Source organism: Mastacembelus armatus, chromosome 5 (assembly GCF_900324485.2).
Source record: "Mastacembelus armatus chromosome 5, fMasArm1.2, whole genome shotgun sequence".
Lineage (NCBI taxonomy): Eukaryota > Metazoa > Chordata > Actinopteri > Synbranchiformes > Mastacembelidae > Mastacembelus > Mastacembelus armatus.
The window spans coordinates 19,081,852-19,104,353 of NC_046637.1; the positions used below are offsets into that span (position 1 = coordinate 19,081,852).

General features: G+C 38.7%; 1 protein-coding gene across 2 annotated transcripts in view; it reads right to left on the bottom strand.

The window, feature by feature from the left end:
* Positions 1 to 22,502, bottom strand: part of cntn4 (contactin 4) — a 135,833-nt gene that overhangs the window by 37,189 nt on the left and 76,142 nt on the right. For both annotated transcript variants that reach the window (XM_026307360.2, XM_026307359.2), the window contains exons 6-9: positions 11,388 to 11,591; positions 7,818 to 7,920; positions 6,726 to 6,910; positions 2,006 to 2,145 (exon numbers count right to left, since the gene is read on the bottom strand). In XM_026307360.2, coding sequence (XP_026163145.1) covers positions 2,006 to 2,145; positions 6,726 to 6,910; positions 7,818 to 7,920; positions 11,388 to 11,591 — 632 coding nt within the window. The remainder of the gene's footprint in view (positions 1 to 2,005; positions 2,146 to 6,725; positions 6,911 to 7,817; positions 7,921 to 11,387; positions 11,592 to 22,502) is intronic.

Sequence of the window (22,502 nt, forward strand, 5' to 3'; positions counted from 1 at the left end):
TGTTTCACCATGGAGTTTCCCTTTGACTGCACAGTCACAAAATCCTGCAGTCATTGTCACTAAAGAAGAAGTGAGTGGAGTTCTCAAGATGAAAACAGACACAAGATAAGAAGCATTCCAATTAATCTTTGCTATTTTGATATAGGACACGAGAACAAAGCATTACTGAGGAAAGTACCTCAGAATCTTTAATTAAGGGCTGGATCTGGCATCTGGACCATACTGGTCTGCCCAACAAAGAACCATAGCAGTTAGAGAGGTATTATTAATACAGTGAAACACTAGAAATAGTTGGGGTCTTAAATAGTTAGACAGTGAAAAATTGAATGTGCATATACTCTACTATATATGGTACATCAGAAGCCTCTGGAAACCTGCTATAATCCATAATTCATTTTTCTAAAAACTGATATGTTCCATAACTTATATTTTGGTATTTTTGAATAGTGACTTTTTCATTAGTTAAAACTGAAAACTTTTAGCAGAAATATGTTGCAGTGAGCTATACAATCAGAAAGGTCTCAACTGATTCACTGTAATAAATAACTGCTGGTGCATCCTCTCCCCACTGCAGCTTACATAATTGACATTTCCCCCTTCCACTCATTAAGCCACTACTGTTAATGGTGGCATTTCAAACAATGCAACACCTTTGCTGATTAATCCATTCACCCATGCGTTTTGAATATATCCATTTATTATGCACAAAAATCAACACTTTCATTGTAACCTTTAATCATACTTCCAGTGCTAGAATCCAGATGGTTGAGTCAGGTGAGGTCTGCTAGTAGTTTTGCCTATTTTGGACGATATTTTTAAAGCAGGTCCTGTATTGATTTGAATTTATTCTGCTCATAATGAAATGAAAAGGGAGAAGGAGCAAGGTTTCATTAAGAAAAGAAAATACAGTCATGTCATACATATAATGCCTCCAGAATTTTTGTATTTTAAGACCCTACCTAATAAGACAAACAAAAACCTGATTTTTTTTTTTTTTTCACTCAGAAAACAGATGGGTTGTCTTGTTTTCAACCCCAACACACCAGAATGTTACCTTATAAAAGGTTCTGATAAAAATGTTAGCCACTGGCTAAACAGATTGTTGATTATTTTTCCCTGATAGCAAGCCAAATGAGTGTTTTTCATCAGAAAGAAGGTTTGCTGTGCAGAGTGTTGCCTGTAAGAACATAACAACAGACTGGGGTTCACTCCAGCGACATGTATAACACTCAAGTACTGATCGATATCCTCTGGTGTGTTTTGCATAATGAAGCAAATTAACATAATGCCTGTTTATTTATCAGGTGCAAAGCTGTGCCCGTGTGCCCAATCAATCTTTTCCAAACAACCTGGGTAAAGGATCAAATATGATGAAGGAATATTGAAACATATTTTTGTAAATGCCAATAACAGTTATATGTAGAAGTTATATTTACAAGTAGGAGATTTGAAGTTAGAACAGACTCGTCTATAATCATAGTAACCATAATTAGAAATTCTGAGGGCGCAAGGAGCTACAATGAAAGTAGAATGTTCCGTTGTTATATAGAGTATCTTACTTTTTCTTCTTAGGTGGCACAGGATTAATAACTGCACTCAGCGAAGAGAGATTTACCAGAAGATTAGGGTAGCTCTTACATCACTGTGACTTCCAGACTAGCATGAAATACTTGCCTTGTTTACAGGTTACTCTTTACGCACAGCAAAGCCGGCACAGTCTAATTTCTTTGAAATAAATGCTGTTGCACAAAATTGAATAACACCGTGTATTGCAGTGCAGGCGATACTGAGCTGTAATGACGAAGACAATAAGGCATGGTAATTACTCAGTAAGGCTTGAACAAGCAGCACGCTAAAGCTTTGGAAATGCACTACATGGTTGCTCGCAGTTTTATTCAGCAGCAGCAAGTCTTTGAGAAACATCTGTGCCAAAGCTGCTGTCATATGTCTGTCCTTGGAAGCAGAACTTTATCTTCAATCCTAAAGATATGCCGGCAGATCTCACCTCTGTGGACTCCAGGTTCTCTCCATTTTTCATCCACCTGTAAGAAGGCTTCGGCTTCCCTGTGGCTTTACACTCCCACACCAGCGAGTCATCAATGAGTTTCTGGACATCTTGGGGTTTGTCAGTAAGCTGAGGAGGGGCTGAAAACAATGAAAATATCAATGTGAACTGAACCATTTTTGATATAGACAAAGGAATATGGCTGTAAGGAACTGGAAAAGTAGCAAGGGCATAATTCACATTATTTCCATAGTTAAAATCCTTTATCCAGTCACATCATTAAACATTTCTGTCAGACTGCACAGCTGCCAGAAAAAAGAGTGGAGTTGGGAAAAATGTTTATATATTATTTTTTTATATCTATATTTATTTGAGCTTCAGTCACCATATGTTGACAGCAGTTATATGCAACAAGTGCTTTACATACTTGGATTTATCCATTCAGTCTATTTAACTGCTGTTTCACTGCTGGAGGTTTCTACAGCTTAAGCGGAAGGCTGCAGGCAACCACCCAGTGTGGAACAAATGCATATTTTTCAGGTTTAAAAATATGTGGCTTTATTTATAATATTCTTAATATAAAAGATACTCCAACAGTGCAGGTCAAGGTTTGGGACATACTGTGTTAGTATGTAGTACTGTGTAAGTAAATAGTTGATTCTTACAGTAGCTTGTGAGGGATTAATTGTGTTTATTAGAGTAATTGATGGTAATTAAAATATAGACTACTGATGTACAACTTGGCTGTTACTCCATGTATGAAAGCACCAGTCAGTTACGTAGGACTGGGGCAGCTTTTGGTCCTTTATTTGGACTTTTAGTAAGAGGACTTTGGATCCCACTTTAGTTTGAGCTGAACTATCACTGAAGTTCTCCTTTCATGGTTTCTTTCAGTTTCCCAGTGTACAAGAAACACAAGAGATGACAACCAGATCAATATGTATTATGTGGCTACCGATGCCATAAAAACCCTTCATTCAATGCAACCTTAGTAAATGATGGAAATGTAAATGATAAAAATAGACAGTACTGCTTTCGTGTAAGGAAGCAAAGGCAAGTTAACAGTGTAGCTTGAAAAGCTACATTCACTCATACATAAACCTAAATCAGGTAAAACTCTCTCTATGTGCTCTGTAGATTCTTGATGATGTGTATGTCAAGCCCCTATCATCCTATATCACATAAGGCCAGTGCCACTCTGAAGGATTGACCCTTGTGGATAACAGTACAAATCCTGCTTTAATTGGCTTTTCCTATATAGTAGTAGAATATTTGAGCAAAGCTGGATAACAGAGCAAAATATTCAATAACTGCAAATGTATTTGCACACTATCTCTGTGCGTTACAACTTCGGCATGTAGTGTGGGAGCGAGTGTGTGCGTGTATGTGGGTGTTCAGAAACATAGCGAGAAGACTGATAAAAGAGGTGGATGTAGAGACCAGCGGGGGATATTTGTGTGGTATTGTGGATTTATGTTAGAGTCCTGCGCAGACATCAAAATTCCAGTATCAAAGAAAGATTTGTGTTTGTGGATCATGTGTTATACTATAGGTCTCCAACATCCCTTTGGCAGCAGAGGCTGTTACACAAGGTTGGCTGAGGTTATTAACATTTCACTTGTATGGAGGCTGTGCTGTTGCCATCTGTGCAAATAGTAAATGGGTTACAATTTCCTTTGAATGAAAGCTGCTGTTGTAAAATGATTTTTTTTTCCTGTTATCCTGCTACAGGAAAGACACATTCAATCCCAAAAAAATCTATTCTCTATAAAATGCAAGGAAATTAACATTGTTTTAATCAATGCAAGCTTTATGATCAGCTATGTAATCAGTAGCTTCACTTAAATTGTGTGGTGTGTATCTGTATGTGTTACTCTGTGAGACTCCAGCATCACCAGTCATTTAGCGTCACATCCTTTTATGCTACTGCAGTCCTCCATCAGAGCCGGGCTAAACTACCCCACCCACTGCACCTGATCGCATTGTTGTTGTGTTTTCCTCCTCACTGTCACGGTACCTCACTCTATCCCTCACCCGCTGTGAACACATCGACTCTCAGTCAGCGCTCACCAAATGAAAGCAGGCAGCCCATCTCTGCCTGCAGCAGGCCAAGCACACATACAATCAGGCCAAACGTCAAGTGGCTAAAGCAGAGAAAAGACGGGAATTTGCCTTATCAGTGAAATCACTATGAGATAATGCAGCAGTAAATCCACAGAAACATAAATGAGAATACGACAAGGAAACTAACCTGTCACAGCTTTGCATTTACTCTCCCTCTGAGTGATGGCAACATGAGCACACAGGGTAAATTCTTTTTTAAACCTTTCTTTAAGAGATGGAAGTCTAATAAAAAACCCCTTGTCTTTTCATTTAGCTAGAAAATACCTCAAATACAGAATTATGGCTAATAGGAAGAAGTATGGTGGCTAAAAGCACCCAGACTAAAAAGAACATTTGCTATTGCATTAAGATATAATGAATCTAATTTCACCCCAAGCTTAAAACCACAAATGTGATTCTAAAGCCTCAGAAGTGCAGTTAATTAATTCCAGTTTCATTTAATACATTTACAAATTTATGAATACATTTTTTAAACTACATCAAGCCAAGATGAAGTGATGAAGTGAAACAATTTAAAAACATTATTATAAATTTAAAATACAGCTAATTCATATCCAAGAAACCAGAAACACATGTCTACTGAATCAGAGGGATTCAAGAGAGAAAAATCTACTTTTTTGCATCCTGGTACATTAACATTGACATTAATAGCACAAGAATGTTTTAACAAGGACCATAATGCCACAATAAAGTAACACCTTCATTTCTCCCTGTCTAACACAAAGCCCAGCTCTCTTTCCACTGTAGTTTGGATGTACAAGAGATACCCTTATCGATTCCCCCATTGGCTTATGCTGCTGACGAATGTCTCAAAGGCTTAATTCAAACAGAGTTCAAAATAAGATTACTGATTTTTATCACCTGGCTGCAGACAGCAGGAGAGACAGAGGGAGACAGGCTGACAAAACACCTCAAAAATGAGAAAGGGCCAGCAGCTCAAAAGGAAAAATCAAGCATCACTAGATCACAGCGTGGTCCTGGGCTGTTACAGTGAATGAGGCTAAGAGCTTCCAGGGTTATTGTAAATCATAGTAAATTGTTTAATGCCACAAATGAGTTATTTATAACAGCTGACAGCATGGCCTGAAGGGGAGAATATCAGAGGGAAGAAAACACAGGGCTCTGGAGGTGGGAGAAAAATCCATAGATGGGTTAAAGCACAAGTTAACAGCCCAGGAAACCTGAACAGAAAACGAATATCCTGGTCAAAATATCATTAAAATACCTCCAAGCAATGACATGACATTCATTTATAAACATCTCATTAATGTTTATCATAAAATATATTTGATGCCAAATGGGTAAGGTCAGAGAAGTTTGCCAACTTTATTTAGAGAGACAGACTTATAGGATTCATAACTTTAGCCTCAGTCTAGTGGTGATAAGTCAGAAATATTGAACTGCATCCGCCACTAATTAAAGTTCAACAATTACATCTGTCCAAATGTTTTCCCAGGAACATGACTTAGTGTTCCAGGAACTGCTTAACCACCATCCACATTTAGTTTGAATTTTTTTGTCCAGCTGTGAATTAATCCTCAGTTTTCTTTTGTGCACTGATTTATGAGAGAATACTCAGAGCCTTCTAAGGATTACTATGTGGTACAGAATTTAGAGACTGTTGTTCTCACAAAAGACACACATAAATCCTATTTATGTCTTTTTATATTGTCCTGTTTTTCTATTACTTGTCCTAATGTGTTTTTATGTTGTACAAATAAATTTGCCTTGCCAAAATATTTTCCAGAACTAATTCCATTTTAATGCCATATATATATATATATATATATATACATATATGAAAAAGTGTGACTTCACCTTAAAGATCAGTGACAACTATCTAACTAAGATTTTAAAAATGTTGAATTACAAAAATATCTAACTTGTATTGTAAAGTGCTGTTTACAAAAATAGTGATAATCTGCAATATTACATATATAAATGTAATGTAAATATAAATACAAAGAGTGTTTACTAGTGTTGTTTTGACAAAAATGTCAAATATTTCATGTAAAATAAGGTTCTTCATGGTAAACTAGATGTATAAAAACACTCAGGTCTGCACTGTGCACTGCACTTGTCATTATGCACATTCCTGTCAGTAGTTATTGTGACTTGTGGTAAAGGCGTGACTCCAACCACGGGTCTATCAGCAACAAAGAGTGAATCTACCAAATGCCTTCCCATCGATCCACATGCTTCAGTGTAGATTATGTCCCTGCCATATGTTCCACTGGTCTATGTATAGTACATTTAATAGCTCTGATCTCAAGTCAAGTTGGATGTCAATCATGATGGCATCTGGTGGAACCTAAAACAAGGCTCACCAACAAGGTCATAACCAAGGGCTCAGCCTCATCCGCATCACTCCTTTAATCTGGATCAAAATATTAGAGGCCTCATGGCAGACAGGCTTTAATCATTTTGATTTTCTGTTAAAATGAGCCTCCCTCCACATGTACAGTAGGTCACTCGAGCCTCTGATGATTGCCTCTGACTGCTTTGTAAGAACAGTTGTGTCTTCCTACCAGTCTGAGCAGATCTGACAGATGTGGCGTAAGCTGGTCAAATATTCATGCACGACAGGATCACCTACCATAGAATGAGAGCTTTCCTTTCACTGTGTTCATTCCCCTGGAGTTCTCAGCCACACACTCGTATGTGCCAGCATCCTCCTGCTGGAAATATGGGATTTCCAGGACGTCGCTAGCTTTCCTCATGTCTACTTTCCTTGGGAAGGGTACACCATCCATTCTTCTCCAGTTTATTGATGGAACAGGGCTGTGGGAAGTGAGAAATATAACAAGTTATATATCAAGTCAAAGCTTTCAGGTTTTGTGAACACTTAATAGACATGAGCTGTAGCGATTGCAGATCTCGATCTATAAAATGGCATTTAAAGGTCTGCACTGACTAGACAAAGAGATGTTAAATGTTTGTACAATATTTGTTTATTTATATGGGAACAATCGTTGATAAAATGGAAAAATGAATTTGAGGTGTAGATTTTTTTAAATGATAAAAAAGGCCAAATCTAATAATTAATGAAAATCAGCAGGAAAGCTAAAATACATTTGATGAGCAGACAAATAAAAACTAACATCACCAAAGAGTTCTTTGAATATTTGAGTTTAATGTTGCAAATTTCACCTAACATTCTGTTATTTCATTGAAATTTAATATTTAATATTTTCTGCTAGAGCAGGCTGAAAAGTTAAACATTTATCTTATTGATCAAATTTTGATGTTTTACACCATAAGGGTTACTACTCTGTTGTTTATCTGGATATACTCATTGTACAGTGGAAACAAGATTCAAATTGCTTATATGTGTAAACATACTTTGAAAATTAAAGGTGTACCAACACGTACACTTAAGAGGCCTTAATCTCTGGTGCCTGTAAAGCTGCAAAAATTACCCCATGCTCCATAGCATATGGTTTTTTAGCATTCTAACTGTTGGCAATGTACTTATTTAGTTCAGGTTATATAAGCTGATATTTTAACTGAAGGTTTGTACACCACAACCTGTACCATCTAATTTCTTATCTGCGCAACCCAGCTTGGGAAACATGAAGGCTGCAGCAAAGTAGTGAAACACATGAAAAGAATATACTAGCACTTTTCTAGCAATATTTTTCTTTTACATGCTAGAGAGCATGCTGAGCCTGACTAAGAGTGGGCTTACTTCCCCAGAGCGAAGCATTCCAGCTTTACAGTGGATCCTTTGGCAACATGAACAACTTCTGGAAACTGAACTTCAATCTTTGGCTCATATTCACCCATCACACCTGAAAGAGAAATGCAAATGAGTGTTAGGGCAAAAAAAAAAAAAAAGTTGCATTTCTGATTTTGGCAAAAAGCTAAATACAAAACACTGTTGCTGCACAACTACTGAAAACCTTTTCAAGTCCAGTACTCTGTTTACCATAAGCTGAAATGTTTTCAACCTCCATCGCTGTGCGATCTGAACAGCAGAAACATGCTCTGTTCTCACAGAGCTGTCACAGAATGCGCTCCCAAAGAAAAAAACAGGGGGAAAAAGAAAACCAAACTAGAGTTCTCCAGTGGACAGGCAAAACGCTGATGCTGAATGCAAAACACAAGTCTGAGAATTAATAGATGATTTGAGCTTTTACATCCAGATGAGTTTCATGTTGTTGTAGTGCTAACAGCTATGAATCAGAAAATGGGCCCATAAAATCCCCCTGGGTACTGCTGCTGTGTCTACAAAGCATCCCATTCACTGTTGGTGAAGCAGCTCTGGTGGATTATACTATTGCTGCCATGCATGCTAAAAATCTCTGGATAAAGGCGACAACAGGAATGTGGGCTCTCTGTTGTCCTAGCTTTGGGAGAGATTTATTTATAAATCATGACTGTCAAAACTTCACTGGGAAAAGTGTCTATGCATTTTGTTCTTCTTAACTGACACTAAGGTCAATTATGTCAATGAAATTGTTATTGGGTGTACATTAATATCTTTGGGCTGCACTGATTCTCAGCACAATGTGGTATTTCAAGCCTCTCTCATCCACAAGTATAACAATAGGTTTATCCCCATTGCTGTAATTCAGGGATGTGTTGCACAAATAGCTCTAGAGATGGAGGAAACAGGCCAATTTCATCTCGTTGATTTGGTGAGGCATGTGTTATCTGGATGGCTCCCTGAGTGACTGTGAAAGCTAATTCAGATCCTTATCACAACTGCCTCATACTGGAATGTAACCACAGCACTATCACCCATGTTAAAGCAGACATGTGGAAGTGGACAGGTAATTGTCTCATACCATAACCTTTTGTAGGGGACACCTGTTTAATGTGCCCGCCTGCTCCTCTTTACCTGAGCCCCCACGACTGAGAGAGAGGACTGATGTCTGCTGTTGGTCCCACTGCCACAGTGAAATAATGGTATAATGAAAAAAGGAAAGGAAGCAGAGGCAGGGAAGGAATGTGCTCTGGAATAGCTTAAAGAAAATACGGCTGCTTTTTTTTACAACCCTCTCTCTTTGAGAATTTTTTATTTTTTTTTCAGAAAATATGCCCTTCATTCTTAATTCAATTTTAAACTGTTATTAATATTAAATGATAAAAGCACATGGACAACCCAAGTGGCAACTATTACTTTAAAGTACATTTGGTATCCATAGAATATTTAGTCAGGGCAGCATGGTGGGGCAGTGGGTAGTGCTGAGGCCACACAGCAAGAAGGTTCTAGGTTCAAGCTGAAGACAGTGTCTTTCTTTTTGGCTTTGTCCCAGACTCCAACCACATGCATGTTAGGTTGATTGGTGACTCTAAACTGCCCATAGTGTTTGACTGGTTGTCTGTCTCTATGTGTTAGCCTTGTGATAGACTGGCAATCTGTTCAGGGTGTCCTCTGCCTCTCACCCAGTATCAGCTGGGATAGGCTCCCACCCCAATAGGATAAGTGGGATTTATAATGGATGGAAGGATAGAGAACATTTCGTCAAGTGGTTTCTGTACGTATGTCAGAATGTAGGCCAGAATTTGAAGTATGTCAGCTAATTCCCTTCAAAACTGCCTTATCCATTCTTTTTATTTTATTACTCAGTCTGCCAGTGATCTCTAAAGCTGTAAGCTGAGACTCCAGCAGAGCTACACAATTGCATTTAAAAATATAAGCACAATGTTTATATTATATTTTCTATCACTTCCTATGCCAACAATTGAATCATCATGTACACGGGTAGGAAAAGCATTGTTAATGCTAGGGATGTCCTGTTACAGTTAATTGGACCATGATTTTGATCCAGGTCCTTTAACATTACGTCAATACTGAGTCAGATACCGAGTAAGCTTTACTTAACAAGTACCCTTCAAAGTTTGCTCTATATGTCTGTAAACAACTCATCCCTCTGCAGGAGAGAAGGAAGCAGAGTCATCCAGGTTGAGAACCACAGCAGCAGACTAAAAGTACAGAAGGGTCGGCATGTCATCAGCTTTATTTCAGTCGATACAGATTTAAAACATTATAAATATTAAAACTTAATATATTCCCTGATTGATTTGGATCATCTCTTAATTGCTCCCACAGCTAGTATTAACAATAACACTAATACCAATATGGGTACATTTGCTTCTAAGTCCATTTGCTACCAAGTTATTATTGACCACTTGATATGTGCTGATATGTGTGCACTGTGTCGATGCTTACGTACAGTAACATATGTGCTGATAGACTGCTAGCAGATTTTCAAATGCTAATATTGGTATCACCTCAGACGTGCAGTATTCATTAGGACTGTAATCATATACTGTATGTCCTCATGACTTAAAAATATTCATAACACTTGAAATGTGATTGCAAATGTGATTGCGAATAATTACATAACATAGGAAGTCTAAAAAATATGTAAAGGCTAGTATTAAATCACCTGTAATACTTCCTTGTATAGTTTATGCAAGTATTTTTTTGTTAGCAATTAACAAAAAATTACTAAAAACAGCTACATTATTGTTTATGTCTATACAGTGTATGTCTTATAAATGCAGGAATGTTTAAATAGTGTTACTAATAATTCATAGGTCAAACAAAAGCTGCTGTGACAATGTCCACTTTTAGGATTTTGGTATCTGATCAACTATAATTAATGGGATTTCAAAACCAACATAAATGTCAGAAAAGATTTTTCTAATAAAATTTATATTTCTTTTATTTCACTGGGCTATATATGGAAAGAAACAAGCCTCTGGGACCGAAACCCACAATTAGATTATTGGCTGACAATGACCTTTCCTCCAGAGTGCCTTGATAAGGCCAACCTAAAGCATAGGATTCATATGTTAAAGGACAAGCTGAAATTAGTGAAGAAAAAGATAATTAACCTTTGCATTTCATTTGTATTCCTTAAAACAGATACCAATGAAACAAGCTTGGCTTTTTGTTTATCATGACCAGGACTGATACAATTTTTTTTAGCACTGCTGTATTAAATTATCCCAAGAGATCCCAGCACAGAATCAAGGGGCTGCATGTTTTTACTACTAATGAAAAGATACAGACAAACAGAAGAAAACAACATCCGAAAGACAGTTCTCTTGCATTTACATAATTCCATGGATTTGATAATGTTGATTACATAAAGTAACAGGGCAATGACACCAAAAGTATTTAGTATATTTTATGACAAAACAGCTCAGTAAATCTGAACAAAGGCCACAGATAACTAGCTAGCGGTCTTACATCATCTGATGTGGTCATAAATTAAGAGCAGTATTAAAAAGCAGCACTCACCATCACTGCGGAGCACTAGTGGCGTGGGTGGGCCCTGCACTCTGGTCTTTGTTACAGTGTTGGTCACCACACAGGTGTAATTGCCAACATCTGAGGGCTCCACTTTGGCAATGTACAAGTTTCCTGTTTCCTGCGAGATGAAACGACGAGTGTCCTGCTTCACAAACGTCGGATATTCATTAAAAATCCAGGAAAATGTCAGGTCTGTGGATAAACAAGAGAAAGAGAATTCTTACATGAAACCAAAATACTTTTTTTGAGTGGTCATTAAACAGCATGAAGTGAACTGAGATTTTCCTGATGTATGGTATGTACTAGACCTCTTGATGCCAGTGAAAATGTTATATCATGTTAAGCTGAGCACTGATGGCAAGCTCTGTGAGTGGATACAAACAAATGCAATTATGTGAAATTACTTCATATCGTCATTTTTTATGTCGATAAGGTCTGCATATAGCAAGTGTTTTGGAAGACAGTGGAGTTTGTGTTGTCATGGGCAATTACAGTTCCCCAGACAGCCAACCAGTCAACAGAAGAGAAACCTCCCACACCTGTAGCACTGTAACACCACTACAATAAGGTAGAGTACATAAAATTCTAAGTACTTAACACTGTAAAAAAAAAAAAAAACCCAAAACCAATAAAAAATAAATAAGAACTAATTGATAACAAACAGATAACAAACAGCTTCTAAAAGTGTTTCTAACTTGGCAACTTTCTTGCTAATTAGTTAAGTTTTAAGACCACTTTTTAAGACCATTTTTTTAAAGTGACTAGCAGATGTTAATTCTTTTTCTATGAGGAGCGTCACTACTGTTCCTCAGTGAATGTGACCTGATGTGGCTGTGGCTCCTGGACTGACGTGCAATCAGTGTGAGGGGGAGTTCAGCAGCACTTTCAGGGAACCAATTAGCAGCCAGAAAGAAGTGAGAATGAGCTACATGGTCAGTCACTGAACCCCAGTGTTTGTCCAGGCAAACTACTGCTGTTTTTGTCCTAATGTTATAATCATAGGCATGATCAAAAACAAACTGCTCAAAAAACTTCAGAGAACACTTATCACAGCATTACACCTAGTCAGTTAAATTTCAGGTATATCATTCTGTCAATTTAGGAAACACCAGTGATTCTGAATCAGTTTAACCTGCTTTGGTGCAAAAGTGGCAAGAAGTACAAAGGAGAGACAAAAACAATACAGCCATATCCTTCTTGATAGATGCTTCTGAAGTTTTGCGTTTTGCTAGTGTCCTTGTTGTTAGCTGGACAGGGCTGTAGAAGGGCAACAACCCAGCAGTAGGACTGTGTCTGCTACATTGTGCAAGGAGGAACATGAGGAGCACCAGGAGAGCCCTACAAATGACCTCCAGCATGTTACTGGTGTGCATGACTCTGACATAATTATCCAAAATAGACACCATGAGGGTGGCACAAGGCCCTGACATTCTCTAATATAAACTGTGTTCACAGCCCAGCACCATGCACCACCAGAGAACACCAGAATTGGGAGGTCAGCCATTGGCACCTTTTTCTCTTCATAAATGAGAGCAGCTTCACACTGAGCACATGTGACAGGTGTGAAAGAGTCTGGAGATGCCATGGTAAACATCATGTTGGCTGTTACATCATTGAGCATGACTGGTTTGATGGTGGGTCAGTGCATGTCATTGGAGGGCCATACAGAACTCCGTGTCATAGCAAATGGTGCCCTGAATGCTGTGAGGTACTGCATGATCATAAGTTGGTGCAGTGGGCCCTGGTGCCAGGACTTCACATTCCCCTGACCTATTGAGCACCTATGGGACATTATGACTCCATTCATCTGACACCACCAGGTAACACAAACACTAGACTGTCCAGGAGCTCACTGATGCCTTAATCCAGGTCTGTGAAGAGATCCTTCAGGACAGCATCAGCTGGTATCAGGAGCAGCCCAGACATTGTCAGGACTGCACATGCACATGGGGGCCATCCACGCTGATTTTCAGTGTGACTATGTGTACAGACCTCCATTAGTGATTTTGGTTATATTAGAAAATTATACAATGTACATTAGTAATGATTTGAATAATTCATAGTCTTAGAAAAACCAACCAAAGGTGTGACTTATCATAAACAGGAAATGGAGTGATATTTTGGAAAGTATATGTAAGACTGCTAAAATTGGATTGGAGTTTGAATGCTAGTCTTTCCCTAGTGCATCGCTGTCTTCTAATGTTTCCAAATGAGCAAAAACATGTTTAGATCTTAAGATCCAGTTGTCTAGACATGAATGACGACAGGAATGCAGGGTGATGGACAGTTCCGAAATGTACTGATATCAGGGGTGTTTGCTCTCTTCAGCTTTATGAATGGCTTCAGGATAGGTGTGAAATTAAGGCTAATGGAGCACATTTTAATGCTCAGCCACTTTAACAGTTTTGGTGAGAAACTGATCAAGATAGAAGACTAGTTTTATGCAGTTATCTGGTTCATTAGGCTTTGAGTTTGACATTATGAGACACTTTAAAGAAAGTAAATAGTTTTACAAAAATCAATGGCCTTGACAAGAATAAATGCCAGTGAAGTAAAATAATAATAATTATGTAATTACTATATAATAATAAATTATTGGCGTTAAAATAGATGAAATCAAAAAATTATCGGGCTCCAGTAACCTGGTCGCTAATCCAATTACAAGTGACACAGTTTAAATTGAAACAAATGTCCCCCTTTCTTTCATGAAAGCATTGTCAAGTTCATCAGTACTAGTACCCTAACTCAACCACATATATCATCTCTTCAGTGCACTTCACAGAAAAATTAGAAATTCAGTTGTATGGCTACAGCATTTAAAAAGGACATAACCTCATTTTACCACTTGGAGGCCTACAAGAAATGAATATTGCATTTTAAAATTCTAGAGCAGTATGTGCTACACATGTGAAAAGTGAGATAAATGCTGTATGTCAGATATAATTTTTCATAATTTATGCCTCAGTGTATCATTCAGTAGGCACGTGAATTAGACACAGTATATCATTAACAGTCCCCTGTAGGTCAGGCTCGTTTATCATCAGATCTAAATGTGGTGATGTAATCTACAGCTCTGGAGTTTTGCAGCCAGCCTAACTAACAGGCATGCTATTTTCCTACTGAGCTTAATCAAACCCTACCACTTGTTAGTGGACTAGCAATTAAACAAAACAGTCTAGAGGAACCCTTCCCTTCGCTTCCCCTAGCAGCTTGGCCATTTATCACAGCATGATCCCATACTCCTGGAGGCTAAAAGGGAACAGGTACTGTACCAATCAGCAGCATTCAGGGGTTGAGCTTAGGCTTTGGCTGTTGTGTCTATAGCGTGGAACACAGAACGATGGCACAGCAGAGGTCCATGGGGACAAGGGAGACTTCAAGGCAGGATGAAACATGTTGTTTGTATTTGTTTCCTCTCCAGTGCTTTTGGACTATGGCTGCACCTGCTCTCCCTCTATGTTTAAAACCCATATGCCCACATGGCACAACATGAGCTGCGGAATACCACAGAGAGCAGAAATATAATGAGATGTTTCAAACAGCTGGCCAAATGGTCTTCACAAAATCATCCAGGGTGTAGATTTTATGGGTTACACAATGCTCCCTGGTATGAAAACAGAACATCTCCAAGACAAATGGTAGGAGAAATCCAGTGCCCCCACGAGACAGCATTACAATCACTGCCATGGTAACAGCAGCCGTTGCACGAGTTCAAGAACACAATTTGAGTTTTTTTAGACTAAATCGGAAAAAAAAAAAACAACGTGGCAAAGGTAATTAGGTACTGTCAAAGCTGAAAATATGCAATCATCTTTATGATGAAGCATTTGTAAAGCCCATTTCTGCTACTTTCTGTTTTCTCTTTAAAAATTATTCTTATTTCCAAAATGCTATCTACTGGAGAGAGGTCTGCGGAAGTCCCAGGTGAGTTCTTTGTGGTTTCCCTCAAGGTTAAAGATCACTTTGCAGAAGTCACAATGAATAAAGCATCTTCACTCACATAAGGAAACCCTGGAGTAGCTTCAAAGGACAGGCCTCACTAAATATTCAAAGGCTGAACAAGACATGCAGGCCCATCTCCTCGTACAGCCAAGATGACACTCATACTGATTTGTGATAATGCAGCAATCGAGCATGCAAAACAAAAAATCCATAATCTCAAAGTAGGTTTATTATCATTTATTAAAGACCGAGAAGGAAAAGATATCCTAATTTGGGACACCTATGAATGGAGCCACACCCACAGAGTTTACAGTGCTGACAGTGTCCTTTGTCAGGTGAAATGTTTTTCTACAGTGAGAACATGTAGAAAATTTGGAGAGTATACTTTAAACATGTAATCCCTATTTTAAAACCATATATTTGTCTGTTCACCTCTAAATATAATGAATTAATTTATATTGATCACTGATTATAGCCATCCATTATCTATACCCGCTTATTCCTAACTACGGTCACGGAGATCTGCTGGAGCCTAATTACTATTTATATACTTTGTTAATATATATGATGTTATGTATCATGTTGAGAGATGTTCTTGTATTTTGGGTTCCAGGCAGCTTTATACTTTGTTTAATTGACAAAACAATTAACACTAAATACATACATGGGGGTTTAAAAGACAAACAGAAAGGCAGTGATATCCTCACTTTTAGTTCCTAGAAATACAGCATCCTACAGCTGCCATAATGCAACTAGATAGCATCTTTTGCTAGACCCTTCCTGAACCTCCATTTTTCAAAACACAACATTTTGTAACACATAAAAATAACCAAGCTGACAACCTCTGGGTTATTTTCCTTGACTAGAAAGTTCCTCCAGAGCCACAGTCTGTATGCAAATGTTTTCACAGGCGGCATGGTACTCCTCACACGCAGATAAATTATGTGTCAAATTAGTGGGATACACCTTTAAATTTACCTGGCTGTCTTTTCATATTCCCACACCAACTTCAGGGTTCTTCTCCCAAAATGTGCTGAAATATGTCTGGGAAGATTCTCAGTCGTCCAGGGGAAGTTATCTAAGGGTTGAGTCATGGCAACTGGACTTTCAGTTTTTTAAGTGGCTTCATCAGTCTGATGAAGTCACTTGGATGGGTGGTGAAACGTTTAGACTTAAAAAACTGAAAGTCCAGTTGCCATGACTCAACCTTTAGATACCTTTAAATTTAGTATGCAGTTTTTCATTTTATTACCAGTAAGTACATTTGTCCTTCAACTCAATATTGCCATATACCCTGTGCACACTGCAATGCCTTGGCAATGAAAGACATCCATTTGTGAATGTATGCTGGATAAATGCTATAACTCAAATCAGTTCAAGTGGAGTCTGTAGATTTCAGCTTAATTTATTGAAATGGTTTTCAAAGTGGGCAGCATGGTGGCTGAGTGGTTAGCACTGTTGCCTCACAGCAAGAAGGCCCTGGGTTCGCAACCTGGCCTTTCTGTGTGGAGTTTGCATGTTCTCCCTGTGCTTGGGTGGGTTTACTCCGGGTACTCCGGTTTCCTCCCACAGTCCAAGAACATGTATGTCAGGTTGATTGGTGACTCTAAATTGCCCATAGGAGTGAGTGTGAGTGTGAGTGTGAGTGTGAGTGTGAGTGTGTGTGTGGTTGTTTGTCTTTGTGTGTCTATATGTGGTCCTGTGATGGACTGGTGATCCTGTCCAGGGTGTACCCCTGCCTTCCACCCGAAAGAGAGCTGGGATAGGCTCCAGCAGATCCCAGTGACCCTGGTTAAGGAATAAGCAGGTGTAGATGATGGATGGATGGATGGTTTTCAAAGTCAGTGAAAAAGAAGACCATGTGTACTGCATCATTTAATTTGAGGTAGACAAAGCGCAGCAGAAGTAAACAAACTCATCGTAATGTGGAGCAGTGGTAGTAAGCGAATGCGACTGCGTCAAAGGACAGCCCTTGTGAGTGAGTGACGTCAGCCAGCAGTTGAAAAACCAGCATGTTTTTTTTTTCTGTAATGTGATTAATTTCTACACAACACAGGCCCTGACCTGTTTCTCATCCTCCTGCTGCAGCCTCAAAGCAAAGCCAGCCACTCACTCTGTCCCTAAGGGGTGTCTGTCCCACTGCTTAAAGCAATACATATTCATTTGAATCTGAATAAAATTTGTGACAAGGAAAAACAGCAAGAACAAAAAAATATTTTTGTCAGCAAAGCAGCCATCTGTCAATAAAAAAGTACATCTGCAGTTTTACTGTAACATCAGGATGATCTGGCGTGGCAATAAATTATCAGCATCAGATGCCTCACTTGATGTTAATAATACATGTAAAAGCACACTGTGACTACAATATGCATTTTTATCACCCAATTAGAAAGCATGGAATGGAGGCATACTGCAAAATACACAATTTAACAACAAAATGGTGCACACCTGTCCATTCCACGGCTGCACAATTCTCTGATTACACAGTGTCAGTAATACTGTTTGACGGGTTGCTGAGAAGTGCCAAAAAGGGTAAAACACAATGATCTGGTACAACTACGTATTCTTAAATACTTCCAAAGTCATGGAGAGGAGTGCTAATGAGCTAAACAGCATAGCCACAGACCCCATAGGAGAAAAGGCTCAAGGTGAACAAAGAGAACAAAGTCACAATTTAGTCCTATTAGAATCTACACATTCACTGATTTAGGAAAGCATCTTTGAAAGGCTTCCTCTTTGCACAGAAACAAACAAACAGAAATAGAAGCACTGAAAACCCTCCTCATTTAAACTACTGTCATCTCACATTGTGTTACTGAGCGCAGTACTCCCATATTTGCTCCAGGCTTCAAGATTCCTCTATTCCATTGTTTCCTTTACAGGACCGGACAGGATGCACATGCTCCTTGCTCTCAAAGCCTCCAGTGGGAGCACAAACAGGGACTTGCACACACACACACACACACACACACACACACACACACCCATACACGCACTAAAGAAATCCACTCTAAGAGGAGACACACACAAGTGATTTTAGTCTTGAGTGCCCCTTAAAGGTCTCTCCCCATTAGAAAATAGAGGTCAGCAGCATTAGGTCCACGACTAAACACAATAATCATGTGGTACAGAGAGTGGGGCTGTGTCACACTGGCAGCCCATTAATGTGGCTGGCTTTGAGAAAGACAGAAACTGACAGGCTCTCAGCTCTTCTTACTGCCTCTGATCCACAGTGACAGACCGGAGGGAAACTGGACTGCACATTTGGGAGAAACAAATATTTTTGAGGTGGCTTAGTATAAAAAAAAATATGACTAGTGTCATAACCAGGTTGTGTTAATCCATTCCCTCTTCCTTGGACTCTGCAGATAGTAATTATCATATACTTCTGGCATGGTCTGACATTGGCCTGTCAGCTGGAGAGTGAGTGTGTGGGTGCAGCATGGAGGAAGCACCCTGCTCTGCCTTTGTGCTGCGATCTGGACTGGCAGGGCGTGTCATGCCTGCTCTGTGCTCAGCCTCCTCTCCCTGTCTCGGCTGCTGGTTGTATGAGCAGGTAGAGTCTCTATGACAATGGGCACAACAAGAGACATCAGAAAACAGTATCTATTCTGGTGGAGTGAAACCCTACCTATTGCAGTTTTTGAATGCATATATATTGTGACTGAGTGTTGTTTATTTAAAGCTATTGATTAATGTAAACAATACAATATTGAATTTTCTCTTACCATATTTTGCCAGCTGCATCCCACTCACCAAGACCAATTTGACATTTAATGCTGTGTCTCAAGATTATACAAAAGGTGGGTTTTTTTTGTTTTTTTTCCCCACAGTCAATGTTTGGACTGATGACCAAACCTGCACTCATGTTTGCCATTATCTGTTCTCTACTGGCATTTAATTTAATCTGTAAAAAAAAATATAAAATGATAATAGACTGTTGGAATTACAAAATATAACTTAAATTGTTGAAAAATACCAAAACCTAAAGGGAAATTCTACATTTTACTGTAGGAGGTTTACATTGTACGAAAGATTTTTGTCATCAGAGGGATTTTATGGCCACTGAATTGAAGTAGGTCATAATTTCACTCTGAACATACTGTAACCGTGTTCGTGTATTTGGTGAGGGGGAAGAGAGATTTTTAGAAATTCCATATTTCCTCTAGCACAAGTCACTGCTTTGCTTTTCTTGCCCACTATTGAATGAATAAAGGATAACACTCACAGGTGCATCAGTGACTCTCTGTATGTGTATATGTGCCTGTAAATATGTGTGTATGTGCTACAGATCAGCGAGTGCGAGTGAGTAGCAAAAACGGTGTGACACACATATCCTCTATGTTTCTGACTTATACAGCGTGACTGGTCTGGTTTGCTTCTTGCTTACATATCTGTTTTCATTACTTTCTTGGACTCTGTCTTCCTGGCATTAATATTTCTCCCTTATATGCGTGGTAGGTGATAGTTTGTGTTGTCAGTCAAGGATAAATCATGACGCCTGTACTGTCATGTGGGTGCATTTGGTTTTAATGAAAATGAAATACATAAAATGAAAATAAAATTCCTGAGTACATTTTTGAAGCAAACATAATAAGGTAGAATTAATATGAGAGGATATTGAAATCCTGCAACCTCTCAAAAACAAGGGAAAAAAATCACTATAGAGTATATATAGAGAGAGTAAAGAGTAAAAATAGGTGTAATCACATTTAGGTTATGTGCGGAATTATCAAAAGCATGTGTATGTAAAAACTATCTATGATCATCACAAACAAACAAACAAACAAACAGAACAAGTCAAAATCGATGACTTTGAGTGAATCACTGGTCTTTTAATCTTCAGTGACTGGTACCAACTGCAACTTACTTTAAAATAGTTCTCAAGGAACTCAACAGAGACATGTGCCTCTGAGAAATCAAAATGTTATGACTATGTTCTGTCCCCTGAAGGAGAGAAACAAGATTGCAACATACTATAGAAGGCAGCTTTAGCCCAGCCTCTGGCTTGCATCATTCTTTCAACAGGTAAAACTGAGCGCACTGGGATGCATGGGACAACATCAATCCTCAATGGTCCTGCACTCAATGGCCCTGAGGTAGCTGGTTGCACTGTTAAAGCTACACTAATGCTGCAGGTCAAGACAATCCTCCTTTCATCCTGAGAAAACATATATGTATAAATATACAATAAACATAAGAGCTGCAGTCTCATTCACTTTTAAAAGAAAACCCCATCAATTTAGCCTTAAAAACAAAATATACACCATGTATTTATTCTCCACATTCTTCTTTATTGTCAAAACCTAGCACCCACACTGCCCACAAAACCTGACCAGAGTTAAACCCATAATCATTAGTTGCAACTTTAAAATATACCAATGTCTGTCTGCCTCTCTGTCTCTCAGAAATGTGGACACTCATACACTGAAAGATTTTTTCAGTGCAAGATTTACCTGATGTCAGGTGTTTGCAACACACTCACACCCTGGATTATGACTGTTTTATTACAATGTAAATGTTAAATTATATGTTTAACCTGAAAGTACTAACAACTTTATTGGTTTAGTTTTTGGGTAACATATTAAACATTTATAATTTAAGGAATTTTGCTTGGTTCCATGCAAAGTTCACAGAGTCTGTCAGTAGTGAACTAATTGAGCTGAACTCTCTGCACCAGTAGACAGAGCAATATAAAAGCTAGCCAGTTATAAGGTTATGGATTCAAGCTGAAACTGCAGTCCAGTGCTCTGCTAAGCAAGCTCGGTGCTGCGGAAAGAGCTGTCATGTTTTCGACAATTGTTATTTTCCCCTTGCACAGCAGGTGACAGCACATTTCTTTTGGGATGAAGTCCCCACAGGCACCGAGGGATTTGTGTTTATGTAGCAGCACCGGGGAGCCTGAGGACATGACGTGGGACTGCAGCCCAGCAGAGAGGATGCAGGCGCTTACACACCACTGTCCATAAAGACAGAGTAACAGGAACATCTGAATGAAGTTATTTACACGTACACGGATACGGACACATGTGAACCCATTCTCTGCATTATTTGACTCTGCTTCTCTTCTTGTCCTTCGCACCCCACACACAGACACACGCACACTTCAAGTGCAACAATAACAACAACTACAGTATGTGTGCTGTAAACTTTAAGAAGCTTAAAAACAGCTTTAGGAAGCATGTCACTCACACATCCTCTGGGAAATGTGTTCACACTACGCATAAGACTCCTCCATGACCTTTTCATACGTGATTAGAAAGTCCAATCAAGTGCAAGTATCATTCTCAAAAAATACAGCATATCCCATTTCATGCTGCTGTCATGTGTTGGCTGCTTGTCACTGACAGTTCTCTTCACTGTAAGGTAACTGCTACATTATTATGTCAAAAATGTAATGGTTCGAAGAAAAGGCTCTGTGAGCTCTGCACGGATGGTGTGACAGTGACATGTGATATTATTTCAGAAAACTGAATTCCCCAAACAGATGAAGAGGTTGGAAATTGACTGAATGTGGGATTGTGAAAGGAGATTACTCATGGAGATTGTGAAATGTGTCATCTGCTAATCAGATTAAGAGCCAAATAATCCCTGATGGAAAAAAAAAAAAGGACCTACTAAATATGAGGCATGTACAGTGTCATCAGAAAATATCAGTGGATAAATATGTCCACCCTCGTGGTATATGGACAGATTAGAACTTGTAAACAAACTATGTTACCTTCATCTCATGGTCAGACTTTCATTTTGCATTTGACACTAAAAGTCACCAGGATATTGAAACAGTCATATAAATACTGCTGGTAGGCAGCTGGCCACAAAAAAATTAATGTTTCCTTGTTCCTGTTTTGAAAATGATTATTGATTGTATTGACTGACTTTTTTTCCCCTTCTTGTTTTCACATTTCTCATTATGTTCAGGGATAGAAAAAAGCAGATGACAATAAAAAGATAAAATGGTCTCTACTGATTTTTTAAATGAGGAGCTCAGTATAATAGTTAGCACATCTGTAGCTGGGGAGCTTTGGCAGGACACATCTATTTTCCTAATTAACTATGTTGCTAACTACAAGCTAGGTCATGGCTAACAGGACAATAAGTTTATTCAAGAGACCATATTTTTGTGTCATAATTATGTGCAAACTTGTTTTCTAAAGCAGC